Source organism: Corylus avellana, chromosome ca9 (assembly GCF_901000735.1).
Source record: "Corylus avellana chromosome ca9, CavTom2PMs-1.0".
Lineage (NCBI taxonomy): Eukaryota > Viridiplantae > Streptophyta > Magnoliopsida > Fagales > Betulaceae > Corylus > Corylus avellana.
Genome location: NC_081549.1, coordinates 8,886,560 through 8,900,033, shown reverse-complemented (window position 1 = coordinate 8,900,033; position 13,474 = coordinate 8,886,560). Strand labels below are relative to the sequence as shown.

At 37.1% G+C, this 13,474-nt stretch overlaps 1 protein-coding gene across 2 annotated transcripts in view; it reads left to right on the top strand.

Moving 5' to 3' along the window:
• Nucleotides 1–1,287: 1,287 nt before the first annotated feature.
• Nucleotides 1,288–13,474, top strand: part of LOC132162604 (CDPK-related kinase 7) — a 16,962-nt gene continuing 4,775 nt past the window's right edge. Inside the window, exons 1-11 of one of the 2 annotated variants that reach the window (XM_059572875.1) lie at nt 1,288–2,351; nt 2,960–3,090; nt 3,623–3,664; nt 3,778–3,886; nt 8,274–8,352; nt 8,438–8,734; nt 9,495–9,607; nt 10,740–10,847; nt 10,926–10,988; nt 11,120–11,287; nt 11,733–12,302. In XM_059572875.1, the coding sequence (XP_059428858.1) occupies nt 1,869–2,351; nt 2,960–3,090; nt 3,623–3,664; nt 3,778–3,886; nt 8,274–8,352; nt 8,438–8,734; nt 9,495–9,607; nt 10,740–10,847; nt 10,926–10,988; nt 11,120–11,287; nt 11,733–11,870 (1,731 nt within the window). In that variant the 5' untranslated portion in view covers nt 1,288–1,868 and the 3' untranslated portion in view covers nt 11,871–12,302. Of the gene's footprint in view, nt 2,352–2,959; nt 3,091–3,622; nt 3,665–3,777; nt 3,887–8,273; nt 8,353–8,437; nt 8,735–9,494; nt 9,608–10,739; nt 10,848–10,925; nt 10,989–11,119; nt 11,288–11,732; nt 12,303–13,474 lie in introns of those variants that run through there. The other variant, XM_059572876.1, reaches the window with a different exon arrangement.

Here is a 13,474-nt window from a genome sequence, read left to right as displayed (position 1 = left end):
TTGAAAATCCGAATCCGTCACACTATCCCCCTACTTCAAAGCAAATTCCATGTGCATGACACGTATCAATATCATGCCATAGTCTTTATTCTTTCATAAAGTTTTCCTTTATTCTTTCTTTCTAATCTTCTGGTTTTCACAGATTCTGAGTGAAGTAAAGCAGCACCATGCTTAGGTCACCAACCACTCATGCTCTGCCTTTTGTGTTCAGCAAGTATTAAGTTGGTGGGAGTGTGTTAAGGCCTTGATCAAGAACAAAGCTATTGGTAATCCTTCTTAATCACACCTGACTCTTTATTTTGGAACACCAAAGTTGCTGCACCTACTTTTGAGCAAAAGCACACAGAAATCAATGGCATCATACCCTACAAATGAAGGCTTGTGTTAAACTTTTGCTTTCTTATAAAAACAACAAAAACTAAAAGTTTGATTAGATTAGATTAGATACGACACTACCTCAATTTCAAGTTTTTATTTTTATTTTATTTTAAGTAAATCCTTCACTCAATCATTAAAATTAATATTTTAAATGAAATCCGATATTCCTCCAAAGATTGGCGAATAATTGCTTTCGTTTCACAGTGAGCTACTTCGTTAGCTTCCTTATTAATTTGCCATATCGACTCTAACAACAACTATCGTGCGCAAAAACATACACAATTTTCAATACGTCACCTTCTACTATGACCCGTTGGATTCTCATGTCTTTTTTAAATTCTATCGTTGTCTATATAGCCACAACCTCAATTATTATTGTGTCGAGTATAAAAGACTTTGTGATGCACATTATAATTTGTAACCCTCAATTTCAAGATTAAGCCCATTGTCCATGTTCAATTATTACAATTATTGAATTAGAAGTGGGGGGGAGATAATAAGATGCTTAAAAATACTTAGAAATATTTCCTAAAAGAGATTCTTATACAAAACCCAAAAAAGAAAAAGAAAATATGATTAACATAGAAAGACAGCCAAAAGCAAGTCAAAGCTCAAATACACACGCACAGACAATGTTAGCTCATTTTCTTTACTTCTTACAATAATCACAAATAATGGAAATCCAATATATATATATATATATATATATATATATATAATCCTTTGTTTAGTTTTTTGGGATCAATAAGGACAGGCTGGAAGGATCCAAAACCCAACCCCACTTCCATAGTTCCATTATTATTAGAGAAGAACAGAGACAGCCTCTAATAAAGTTGATATTTTCCCACACAAACAAACACAAGTAGCAAGAAAATAAAAAGCTTTCATAAAGCAAAAAAAAAAAAAAAAAAAAAAAGAAGGAGGCTTGGGTTTGTTTCTTTTCTTTTTCTTTTCTTCTTTCCTTGTTGCCTCTGCCAAGCATCTTTTGCTCACTTTTTCCCCACCCTTTTTTCCCTCTTTCTCCCTCTGTGGTCTCAGAATTTTTACTGGGTTTTTCTTGGTTTGGTTTTCTACCACCATTTCCCTCCCCTGCTTCAGCTATATCTTGCGCTTCCTGTTTTGCTGGTGAGTCTTTATGGGCTTTCCCCTCTGGCATTGATTTGTTTGTTTAAGCAGAAAAGTTAATTTGCTTTTCTTATTAATTTTCCTTCCTGGGATTCTCTTTTTTCTTCTGGGTTTATTTTGGAATTTGATTTTCTGGGAGTTCGTGTGCTGATCCTTTCGCGGTTTTGTTGATCATATCCTGTGGCTTGAATAGAAAATTCTCTTCCGGTTTTTGGAGCTTCGAATTCCTCAATCTGGTTTCCCAGATTTTCACTTCTTCTGGTTTAAATTTATGTACTTTTTACTGTTCATTTCCTGGTCACAAAGTTTGAAATTTTGTTGATTTCTTGGCAATTCTTGTGCTCTATTTATTGGTTTCCGATTCCATGGGACTCTGTCATGGAAAACCCATTGAAAACCCAGAAACCAAACCCGATAACCCGATAATTCCCGGCGATAACGAACCGTTGCCGCGTTCCCAGGCCGGCAAGACCTCAAACTTTCCCTTCTACAGCCCAAGTCCCCTGCCCAGTCTTTTCAAGAACTCTCCCGCCAACTCGAGCGTGAGTTCGACTCCTTTGCGCCTTTTCAAGCGCCCATTTCCTCCTCCTTCTCCAGCAAAGCACATTCGTGCATTGCTTGCCCGAAGGCACGGTTCCGTTAAGCCGAATGAGGCCTCAATCCCTGAAGGAAATGAATGTGAGGTTGCGTTGGATAAGAATTTCGGGTTCTTGAAGCAATTTGTAGCGCATTATGAGCTTGGAGAAGAGGTGGGGCGAGGCCATTTCGGTTATACTTGCTCGGCCAAGGGGAAAAAAGGGAGCTTGAAGGGGCAGGATGTGGCTGTCAAGGTTATCCCGAAATCGAAGGTCTGTTTTTTTGTGACTTTGCTCTTCTTTCATCTTCTCCATGCGACTCTTTTTATTTGTTTAAGTAATGATGTTAAATGTAATGTCTTCATTGAATCCTTCTTGTTTTTGGGTGCTTATTTTTATCTATGGAAGAAGTTTGTTGAGAATTATTTGAAATTAATAACATGTTGGGACTGTTCTAAATTCTAACTCATGTAAATATTTGGTTTAAGTTGTTTCTGTTCTTCTGGTGGAATTTAAGTATAACATTGTAACTGATTGTAAGCATATCTCGAGACTAAATGCATTTTCATTAACAGTCTGATTTTGATCTGTCTTTTCATCTGTTGGGATTGTTGAGAGAGTATGGTGTGCAGTTTAGATATCGTCTTTGAGAGTATGTTGTTTACTCCCCTTAGTTGTGTATTTAAGATATTTGTGCTTTGCATAATAGACTGTGTCTTTTCAGGTTGGAATGTCCTAAAAGAAGCAGTATCTAAATTTATGAAATTTTACACTTGACTATTATTGTGTTCATAACAATTATTGCTATCCTATTGGCTATGGACTGTGGAAACAAATGAATGACTGTTGCATTCTTATGAAAAGTGGTGATTTTATTGCAGATGACCACAGCAATTGCTATAGAGGATGTGCGGAGAGAAGTAAAGATATTACGGGCACTAACAGGACATAAGAACCTAGTGCAGTTCTATGATGCCTATGAAGATGACGACAATGTTTATGTAGTGATGGAGTAAGTTCAGATTGTTTCGATTCTTCTTATAATATACCTTACACTGTTACAGTACCTTTCTCAGCCTTTTGGTTAAGAACAAATAAAATGGTCTACAATGGCCTATAATTGCCACACTGGGACATGAGTAAATTTATTTTAGTTTTTGGTTGCATGAGAAGTAAATGCCAAATATGAACATGTGGCAACCCTATATAGAGGTGACTGCCATGTAAATAATTCATACTTCTCAATTTGACTTATGTTCATAAACCGAATTATTGGGATACTGTTGCCAAGTTATCAATTTGTGCGTGATGCTTTCCATGAGAATAGAGATGGACTGGTTGAACAGTCTGATGATACTTGAGAAAAGGTTCGACCATTCTGTTGTATTGTAACCAGATAAAGTCGGTATTTCTTGGGATGCATGCTTATCAATTTTTATCCTTTAACCTTTCCTGTTATACAATTTTGCTTTTTAAAATTGTCTTAAAGATACTAAATTGGTCTTTCAAGTTTATTATCCTCTTTTATATGTTACCTTCTTCAGGTTGTGCAAAGGAGGTGAACTGTTGGATAAGATACTTTCAAGGTAACCATATTCTTACAAGTTTCTTTGCTTTTATAAACATAAAGTGGGAATGATATGCCATCCCTTCCTGTTTTATGACATTTTGACTGGCTGAGTTTCCTTGTGTTCACTAGGGGTGGAAAATACTCGGAAGAAGATGCAAAAGTGGTTATGGTTCAGATTTTAAGTGTAGTTGCCTACTGTCACCTCCAAGGTGTGGTTCACCGTGACCTCAAGCCGGAGGTAATTGGCTCAAAAAGATTATCAAATAATTCTTCTGTCACTAAAATTCCCTGATAATATTTCCTCCATTAGAAGTTATTAAACCACCCTAAAATGAGGGAGGTAAAGAAAAGGAAAAAGAAAAGTTCTCTTCTTGAGAGGTTTCTCAGATACAGATGTTTCAACTTCCTTGTTTCGCTTCCTAGTCTTGTATGTCATCAAACATAGTGACACTACCTGATTACACCACTGAAAATTTCTTCAATTCCAGAACAGCTTTTGAATATATGTTTTCTTTTTCATTCTTTTAATTTTACCAAGTAGTACTTTTAACAATTACATCCACATCCTTCATGTTATTGTGGGTTTTCATCTAGTGTCTTAACATAAGAACTGCATGTGTAGTGATGCACTGCCCATCTTTGTGGTTTGCCTTATACTAGAAGAACATCTATAGTTCTTCTGTTGTCCAATATCTATATTTGGTTCTAGAAGCGTTGGTTTCCTGTTTCAGGAAGGCTCCTTTTGGATCTTTCTAAGGAAAAATAGTAGGAAATTGCTAAATGACTTCAGAAATTAGTGTCCTGCTTAAGCATTTCTGTACTTTTGTTTTAGTTTCCTCCACTATTTCCAACATCAGAGGGGATCGGAATTATGTTCTTGGAGACACTGACAGATTTGGGAATTGGGAATCATTTGAGACTCTGCATTCTTCAGAGTTAGGATTAAATTAAGAATGTTACTATGTAGAAGTTGGGGAACTACCAGCAATGATGTTCAGCAGAATATGATTTAAGAAAAACATTTGAATGGGCAGGAGATATCATATGTTGTTTTCCTTTTAAATTTCCTGGCAATAAATGTGGGGACCCTGTCATCAGGCTCCCCCCCCCCAAACAAATAATTAAAAAATTGTGGATGAGAGTTTGCCATCAAACAGCATGGAGCCATGGACACAACTCCACTTGGTCGCTTGTTCCCTACCACCAAACCAATCGATTGACTAGACGAGGAAAGACCTCTAGTTGGAGAGGATATAGTTAAAAGGGCATTGCTGAAAGCAGACCTGGAGAAAGTAGTTTTCATGCAAGAAGTTAGCTGGAGGCAAAAATCAACGCGACTTGGTTGAAAGAAGAGGATCATTATACGAGTTTATTTTTCACTGCCTTGCCAACTCTCATAGGAGGAATAACTTTATCTTCAGTCTTAGCATTGATGGTTTGGAGACCTTCAATCAAGAGGTGATCAAAGATTCAATCATCCAGTATTATGAGAGTCTCTTTACAAAAATAGTCTAGTGGCAGCCCAAATTAGATGGATTGGAGTTTCCCTTGTTAGATGATGGAGAAGCAAATTGGTTGGAAAGACCGTTTCAAGAGGAAGTCCGTCAGTGGCTGCTTAGTATGGATGGTGATAAGGCACCATGGCCGGGTGGCTTCACTATTGCTTTCTTCCAATCGTGTTGGGAGATAGTAAAGGATGATCTTATGCGTGCTTTCCATCATTTTCATGAACACAAGTTGTTTGAAAAGAGCCTAAAATGCTACTTTCATCGTCCTTATTCCTAAAAAGATTGGGCAGTTGGAAGTAAGGGATTTCAGACCTATCAGCCTGGTAGATAGTGTCTACAAGATTTTGGCTAAGGTCCCTGCCTTTAGAAAGAAATAAGTGTTGGGTTTGCTCATTTCTAATAATCGTAATGCTTTTATAGGACAGAGACAAATTTTAGATTCAATCCTTATTGTTAATGAATGTCTTGACAATAGACTGAAATCTGGAATTCCTAGTGTGTTGTGCAAACTAGACTTGGAAAATGCTTATGATCATGTCAGCTGGGAGTTCCTCTCCTATCTTCAAGGGTGCTATTGCTTTGGTTCAAAATGGAGGAAATGGCGCTTGTATCTCCATGGCCTGTTTCTCCATCTTGATTAACAGTAGTCTGCATGGTATTTTTGCAAGCTTTAGGGGCCTCCGTCAAGGGAACTTGCTATCGTCTCTTCTATTTGTGATTGTCATGGAGGCTCTTAGTAGGATGTTGTCTAGAGCTACGGTAGGGAGTTATTCATATGGATTCCAAATCAACCTCAATAACGCTACTCCTCTGGAGATCTATCATCTTCTTTTTGCAAATGACACTCATTATTTGTGATGTGAATTGAGACCATATTCATAATTTGGGGTATATTCTTTTGTGTTTTGAGGCTATTTTGGGTTTGAAGGTTAATCTTCGGAAATCAAAATCAGTTGTGGTGGGTCAAGCACCGCTTCAAGAAGAGTATATTACATTCTGAATTGTAGTATTTCTTCTCTGTTGTTGAAATATCTAGGTCTTCCATTGGACGCCTCTTTCAAGCCCAAAGCTATTTGGGACGGGTACTTGAAAAAATGGAAAGAAGATTGGCTAGTTGGAAGAAGATCTATTTTTCTTGAGGTGGTTGCCTAACTCTTACCAAGAGCACGCTTTTCAATTTACCTATGTACTTGTCCCATTTCCACTTACCAACCGGTATAGCTAGAAGATTGTAGTGTATTCAAAGGGATTTTCTTCGGGATGTTTTTGATGGAGAGCCTAAGCTCCATATGGTGAACTGTGGAAGACTGTTTGCTTCCCGGTTCCTAGATGAGAGTTGGGTGTGAAAAACCTCATGTTGATTAATAAAGCTTTCTTGGGTAAATTCCTTTGGAGATTCACTCAAGAAGAGGATTCCTTATTGAAGTAGGTTATTGTTGAGAAGTATGGGATCCAAAGAGGGGGCTGGTGCTCTGACGATACTCAAGCACCATATGGGGTGGGTGGAATATGAGGAATGGCTGGGGGATTTTCACCAACTTGGTCTCCTACAGAGTAGGAGATGGGTCTCGCCTTCATTTCTTGCAGAATGTATGGTGTGGAGAAGCAAATCTCAAGCTCCTATTCCCAGAACTCTATTCCATCGCTCGTGACAAAGAGGCCCTAGTTTTGGATTAAATGGACGTTGTTGGCACTTATGTCCATTAGAAAATTTCCTCTTGTTTCATTCCTTGATCTTTTGTACTCTTCAAAAACCCATCCAAGAGAGATAGATAAAATGTTGTGGACCCCAGGAGGTAATCGTGTGCGAAGAGCTTTTACTTTTCACTACAGTATGGAGAGTCTTGTCTTTTTCCTTGGAAGAGAGATTGGAAGGTGAAGGCTCCACCCCTCGTATTGCTTTCTTCACTTGGATGACAACTTTGGCCAAAATCCTCACAATTGATTATCTTAGGAGGCGGAGTCTTACCCCATCTCCTCATCCATTGTGAGTTTACTAGCGAGGTCTGTCACTTGGTTTTAATCTTATTTGGAGTCTCGTGGGTCATGCCTAGCAATATCCTAGAGCTACTTCACTATTGGAAGACTAAAGGTCGGGGTCAATCCAAAGAGGCCATATGAAAAGTTATGCTTTGTTTACTAATGTGGAGCATTTGGATAGAAAGAAATCGGTGTCTTTTTTAGGACCGCTAGTCTAACGTTGTACAATTAAAATCCTCCTTCTTGAGAGCTCTTGTAGATTGGGTTGTAACTTTTGTTTCTAATGTCTCTTCCTCTAATCTTGTAGATTTTGTTAACTTTCTAAGTTTTCGACCCCATTAGGGTCGTGGCTTCTTTTGTTTACTTTTCGTAGCTTTGCTTCTCCTCTTAGTAAAAATTATTGTTCAAAAAAAAAAGTTGGATCAGAGTGGGTGTTTAAGCTCGAGCGTCGTGCGGTCAAATTGGATGATCACCTTATGAATAGGCTATCTAACAGAAGTATGGTATTTCTTATCAATTTTTTCTCTTGTAAATCACCTAAAAAATCACCATTAGTAAAGCTGCAAATGTTGTCCATATGGACTAATTCATTACTTTATATATGATTCAGTAATCGGTGCACCGAGAGAAAATACATGAAGAACTTGAGCTGAAACCAGAAAGGGATGTGTTGCGTGGACAGTTAAAGCTCCCTCTTATAGTTTGAATCTGGTTATAGCCTTTAAAATTGGGAAGGAATATGATATTGATTTTTTGTTCCTTTTTTCTAACTAGAGTTACGCTGGGGCTTTCCCTTGATTGGATGTATTAATGTCACTCCTTAAGAGACGTATCACAATTTCAGATCTGACACCCAGTACACCTCTGAAACGAGGATATATCTTTTTCCCACTATCACTTAGGGAAGCCAGAAGATGGGAAGAACGCTTCCCAGACCGCACCCATTCATGTCTTGGATATATCTATTTGGTTATTTATATTTTGTTGTATCAATGGCTAGATCAACTAATTGGCATGAGTCTTTAAACTGTTTGTTGTTGATTTAATGATATGGTATGTGAATATTTTCCATTTAATATATCTGTACATTTCAGTATTGTAAATCCTCTTCTCTGAATGCGTTTCTTTCTGCTTCAGAATTTTCTTTTTACTTCTACGGATGAAAATTCCCCGCTTAAAGCCATTGATTTTGGACTCTCTGACTATGTGAAGCCAGGTCAGGACTACTACCTAAGATTTACTTCTCTCTGATTAGTTATGAAAAGTGTGGGTTGTGGACTGATAATTAGAAGTTTCTGCAGATGAGAGGTTGAACGATATTGTAGGAAGTGCCTATTATGTAGCTCCTGAAGTTTTACATAGATCATATGGAACAGAAGGTGACATGTGGAGTATTGGTGTAATTGCTTATATTCTTTTATGTGGAAGCCGGCCCTTTTGGGCCCGGACAGAATCCGGCATCTTCCGAGCTGTACTCAAGGCAGATCCAAGCTTTGATGAAGCCCCTTGGCCTTCCTTGTCCGCTGATGCAATAGACTTTGTGAAGAGGTTGTTGAACAAGGATTATCGTAAGAGATTAACTGCTGCACAGGCTTTAAGTAAGTTTCTGAAGCTATTTAATTTGCTATCATGATTCAATTATTACAGGACAACCAGTAGGCAGGTGCCATGCTGTATGTTTGATGTAAATAAAACTTACACATGTATGCTAACAACCTAAATTAGACGGATGTAGGGGAAAATTTCATATGTTAGAATGGTGAAGCCACTTCCCTTCTCTTATCAAATATAAAGATTCCTATGGGTACCTATGTTAAAAGGAGTCCATAATTGTAACTCCAGTGGTGAACTTGAATCAACTACACAGGCTGCCTTAAATTATGATAGGGTTGAAAACCAATTGCTTTTTATACCTTATATTTTATGCTTTTCTTTGTCTTATAGCTAAGTTTTATTGTAGAAATTGGATTTCCTGCTATCTAATGCTTTCTGTTGGTCTTGAGGTTTAACAATCATTACAGGGAATTATAATAGTTGCTAGGATTTCAGATTAATAATTTTGTACAAGTCTTCTTCAAGGAAAAATTGCATATAATGTGTAATTGTTTAAAGTTCTGGACTCTGCCGCTGGTATATAAAAAATGAAATCATATTGGAAAGTCACTTTCATAGTTTCTCCTTCAAGTTTGTCCCTGGTGAATCAATTGAATAACTAAGGGGACATGGGAAGGCAGTTACCTTGAGCGTACTTCTTCCACATACCTCAGCTCCCCATGTCTTAGGTGCTGTGCAGTTATTTTCTTACTCAATGGTATTGTTTTAAACTAAAAATTGCTCACAGCCCAAATTTTTGTCTAGGTCATCCATGGCTGGCCAATCAGCAGGATGTCAAGATACCATTGGATATGATAGTGTTTAAGCTGGTTAAAGCTTACGTATGCTCATCTTCTCTACGCAAATCAGCATTGGGGGTATGTATTCATATTTAGAGGGTTTTTTTTTTTTTTCCTTTGTTCTCTCTTTTTCCTTTTTGTTTCATTGTATGCCTTAGATTTGACTGCAGAGAAGTCTTTCCAATCTAGCAATCTAGTGGTTTCTACAGTTATTGTGTGATTATTTTGCTTTTAGATTCTTTTTCTTTGCTCAAAACCTTCCAATCGAAGCCAACCCATTTGTAATAATTCTAAAAGAGCGGACCTTGAGTACTGGTATGTTAAGGCTGACTAAAATGAACATGCCAGCCTGTATATATTATAACCTATATGAGAACTATTAAATGTAAAAAGTGAAGGTACTTGCTGGTTTTAAAACCAATTCATTAACCATATGGTTGGACTTGAGGTTAGGCCACCTAAAAGTTCCTGCTTGGCCAACCTGTTTATTTTCCGACTGCAATCCCCCTCCCCAAAAAAGAGACCCGGATGAAAAACCAAAAAAAGAAAAGAAAAGCCTGAGAGATGTCTTAGATCTGGCAATGGATTGATCAAAATAATTAATCCCTTCTTCCTTTTTCTCTTTCTTTCTTTTTTTTTTTTTGTTTGGCATTATCTTACTTTGAATCTATTATTTATCAGATTTGACAGTAAGTATGATTTTGATCTGCTACCAGAAATACTTAACAGGAAGCTCTAAAATCAGCTCAAGAAACCCGAACTTACCAGTCTGTTTATCTTGTAAGCTTGAAGCTTCTAAGGTTCTTCAGAATAAAACAGTAATATGTTTTAATTGGTAGGTCGAATCAATTTAATATAAGGTTGGACAGGAACACCTAACATACTTCTGTCCTCCCAGACCATTAATTTTCTGAGCAATATGGACAGACCAGCCCCCCACCCCTTCCTACCTCCTTCCTTTCCTAAAGAAAAAAAGGGGGTAGAGAAAGGAATCCAGAAAAGATAATGAAAAAGGAAAAATAAAAACATATCTAGCCAGAGCAAAATTGAGTAGAATTCATCTGGAATTTGTATTTAAATTGTATAGTTACCATAGAAGCCATGAATAGTGGTAGTACTGTTTGCTAAATTGTCTTAATTATACCATCTTTAATGTGAATGTCGGATGCTTTGTGATCAGTAATTGTGTGAAGTTTTGCCATTGTGACAGGCTCTTGCAAAGACATTGACTGTAGCTCAGCTAGCTTATCTGAAGGAACAATTCACACAATTAGGGCCTAATAAAAGTGGATTTATCTCTATGCAGAACTTTAAGACGGTCAGCTCTTTTCTTAATTGTAACTTTTCTTACTTTAATTTTCTCTGGAGCCATTATAAATATCAGTGGATTTAGCAGGGCGTGATAAAGAACTCCACTGACGCAATGAAGGATTCACGGGCCCTAGATTATGCCAACATGGTAATTCTTCTAATAGTCATATTTCTGTTTGTTATAACTGATTGTCTTATTTTTAAGAAACAGAAAATTTACTTGATAGAAAAATGTAAATATAAGAGTGGCATCTGATTCTCTACTCATGCATGTTGCAGATTGCTACTATTCAATACAGAAAATTGGATTTTGAAGAATTTTGTGCGGCTGCCATAAGCGTGCATCAACTGGAAGGAACGGAGAGTTGGGAACAACATGCAAGGCTTGCCTATGAGCTGTTTGAGAAGGATGGGAACAGGCCGATTATGATAGAGGAACTTGCCTCGGTACTCTCTCTCTCTCTTTGATGCATTTTGCTAGTAGAGAAATGCTACATGAACTTTCTGTTTTACACTCTCAAGGGCTTACTCCCTAAGGTGGCAGTTGTCATGTCAGTTTTCCTCTACAACATTTTTTAATCTCATTTGCTTACTCTCTTTCTACAACTGCCATGTTCGGGGGTAAGCACTAAGGAGGGTAAAAGAGGGAGTTGCGAGTATATATTACATAACTATATACTTATCAAAAAAAAAAAAATTACATAACCATATTTATAAGTATATCAAGGTTTTAGAGTAGGGATTTTTTGTTTATGGCTCTACTTGATAACCACATTGATTTTTTATTCAGACATTTTTCAATTTCTCAGCAACCAAACATAGTGCTTAAAACTAAGAACCATGCTTCTCTCCAAATGGATCACAGGACTAATTTTGTTCGACTCTTTCCCAGGAACTTGGACTGAGCCCATCCGTACCCGTTCATGTGGTTCTCCAGGACTGGATAAGACACTCAGATGGGAAACTTAGTTTCTTGGGTTTTGTCAGACTTCTCCATGGGGTTTCTTCACGCTCATTTCAAAAGGCTTGAATTTGAACCAGGCTACACAAGTAATTTTCGTCGTCCTTCTCACTTTTGTTGGCCTTAAATGTAGCAAGGGGGCTATCTGCAAGCCGAATTCAAAGAGCTGCCATATGCGAGCCAGTGTTGTCTTAGAAGAGTGGTGGATGCTGCAAACCATGAAATTACAGGAGCTGTTGAATTTGATGCTGGTGAGACCATAGGCAGCATGTTGTCATATCATTTTTTTTTCCCAACTTATATAAGCCTTTTTTTTTTTTTTGGTTAAATGATTGGTGCTGTTGAAATTTAGAGAATTGTACAGATGAGGGTAGATTTAAGAATGTACTTAGGATTAGCAGACTGCTTAAAACTGAGGTGAGTTTTGTTATCTTTAGGGTTTATCCCCCATGTACCCACTGCACTTAATTTCCTAATAAAATCTTCATGTAATTTACTTCAGCTCTTGGAGTAACCATGTCATTTTTTTTATGGTTATAGTTGGGTGGAAAGAAAGAGAGTATTGCATATGGATCCTTGGGTTTTTAACTGATATCTGAGGACAAATGAAAGCAACTCTTGTGGTAGTGCATGCATTAAGATTTTGTTTGGCCATGTGATTTTGCAAGTTAAAAGTGTGATTTTAAACAATATCGCGAAAAGTGTATCATTTTAAAAAAATTGTAGTTTGAAAACTTGGAACAATTTGTGTTTTCAACTCCCAGGTAATGAATTTAAAGGTGAAATTATGTTTTTAAAGGTCAAATTACTATTCAAACGAGCTAAAAAGTGGCTAAGGTTTAACCCCATGGAAAGGGGGATTTAAGAGGATTGAAGTCAAGTACTTATTCATTGAAGATAATCACTTAAATTTATGTTTTTAAGATTTTGCAGACAAATATTATATATATTATACACGAGAAGAATAAAACTCAGAATGCTGATATGCATTTTTATTGGAGTGGATCTTCTCCGATGAGACAAAGGCTCTCGAATAATGTTAGAAGAAAGTTAATGGTAATTTTAAAAGTTACATCACCTTTATTTATAAAGGGAAATAAAAATTCTATTTTTAACCTTATCTTTTAGTACACATGCGGCTCTTGATTTTTTTCCTATAAGTTGCATTGTAATCACCGTCCATCTAAAGGTTCTACTTTAACACTAGCTACAAACAATATAATTCAATTTAAATCCCTTCACATGTTGTATCAATAAATCCTATGTAAAGAGAATATCCGATGGGAAGCCCTCGTGGATGATTTTGTTGAAGTCAATTGGGATGCAGCTGTGGATAAATATTTATAAAAGAAAAATTGGTATTGGTGTTATAGTTAGAAATAGTATGGGAGAGGTGTTGGTAACTTTGTCAGCGCCAAAAGATTATATCATTGTGCCCGATATTGCAGAGGCTATGTCTACTTTAAGGGCCACTCAATTTTGTCACGAGTTAGGTTTTTATAGGGTGATTTTGGAGACACTCTTTAAGTACTGCAAGCATTACGAAATGATGGTAGAAACTAAAGTCGCTATGGTTATATTATTGAGGAGGCTCGTGGAGTTCTAAGGAAATTGCAAAAATGGAAGATTAATCGTGACAAGCGACATTTAAATGATGCAGTCCATTGTCTAGC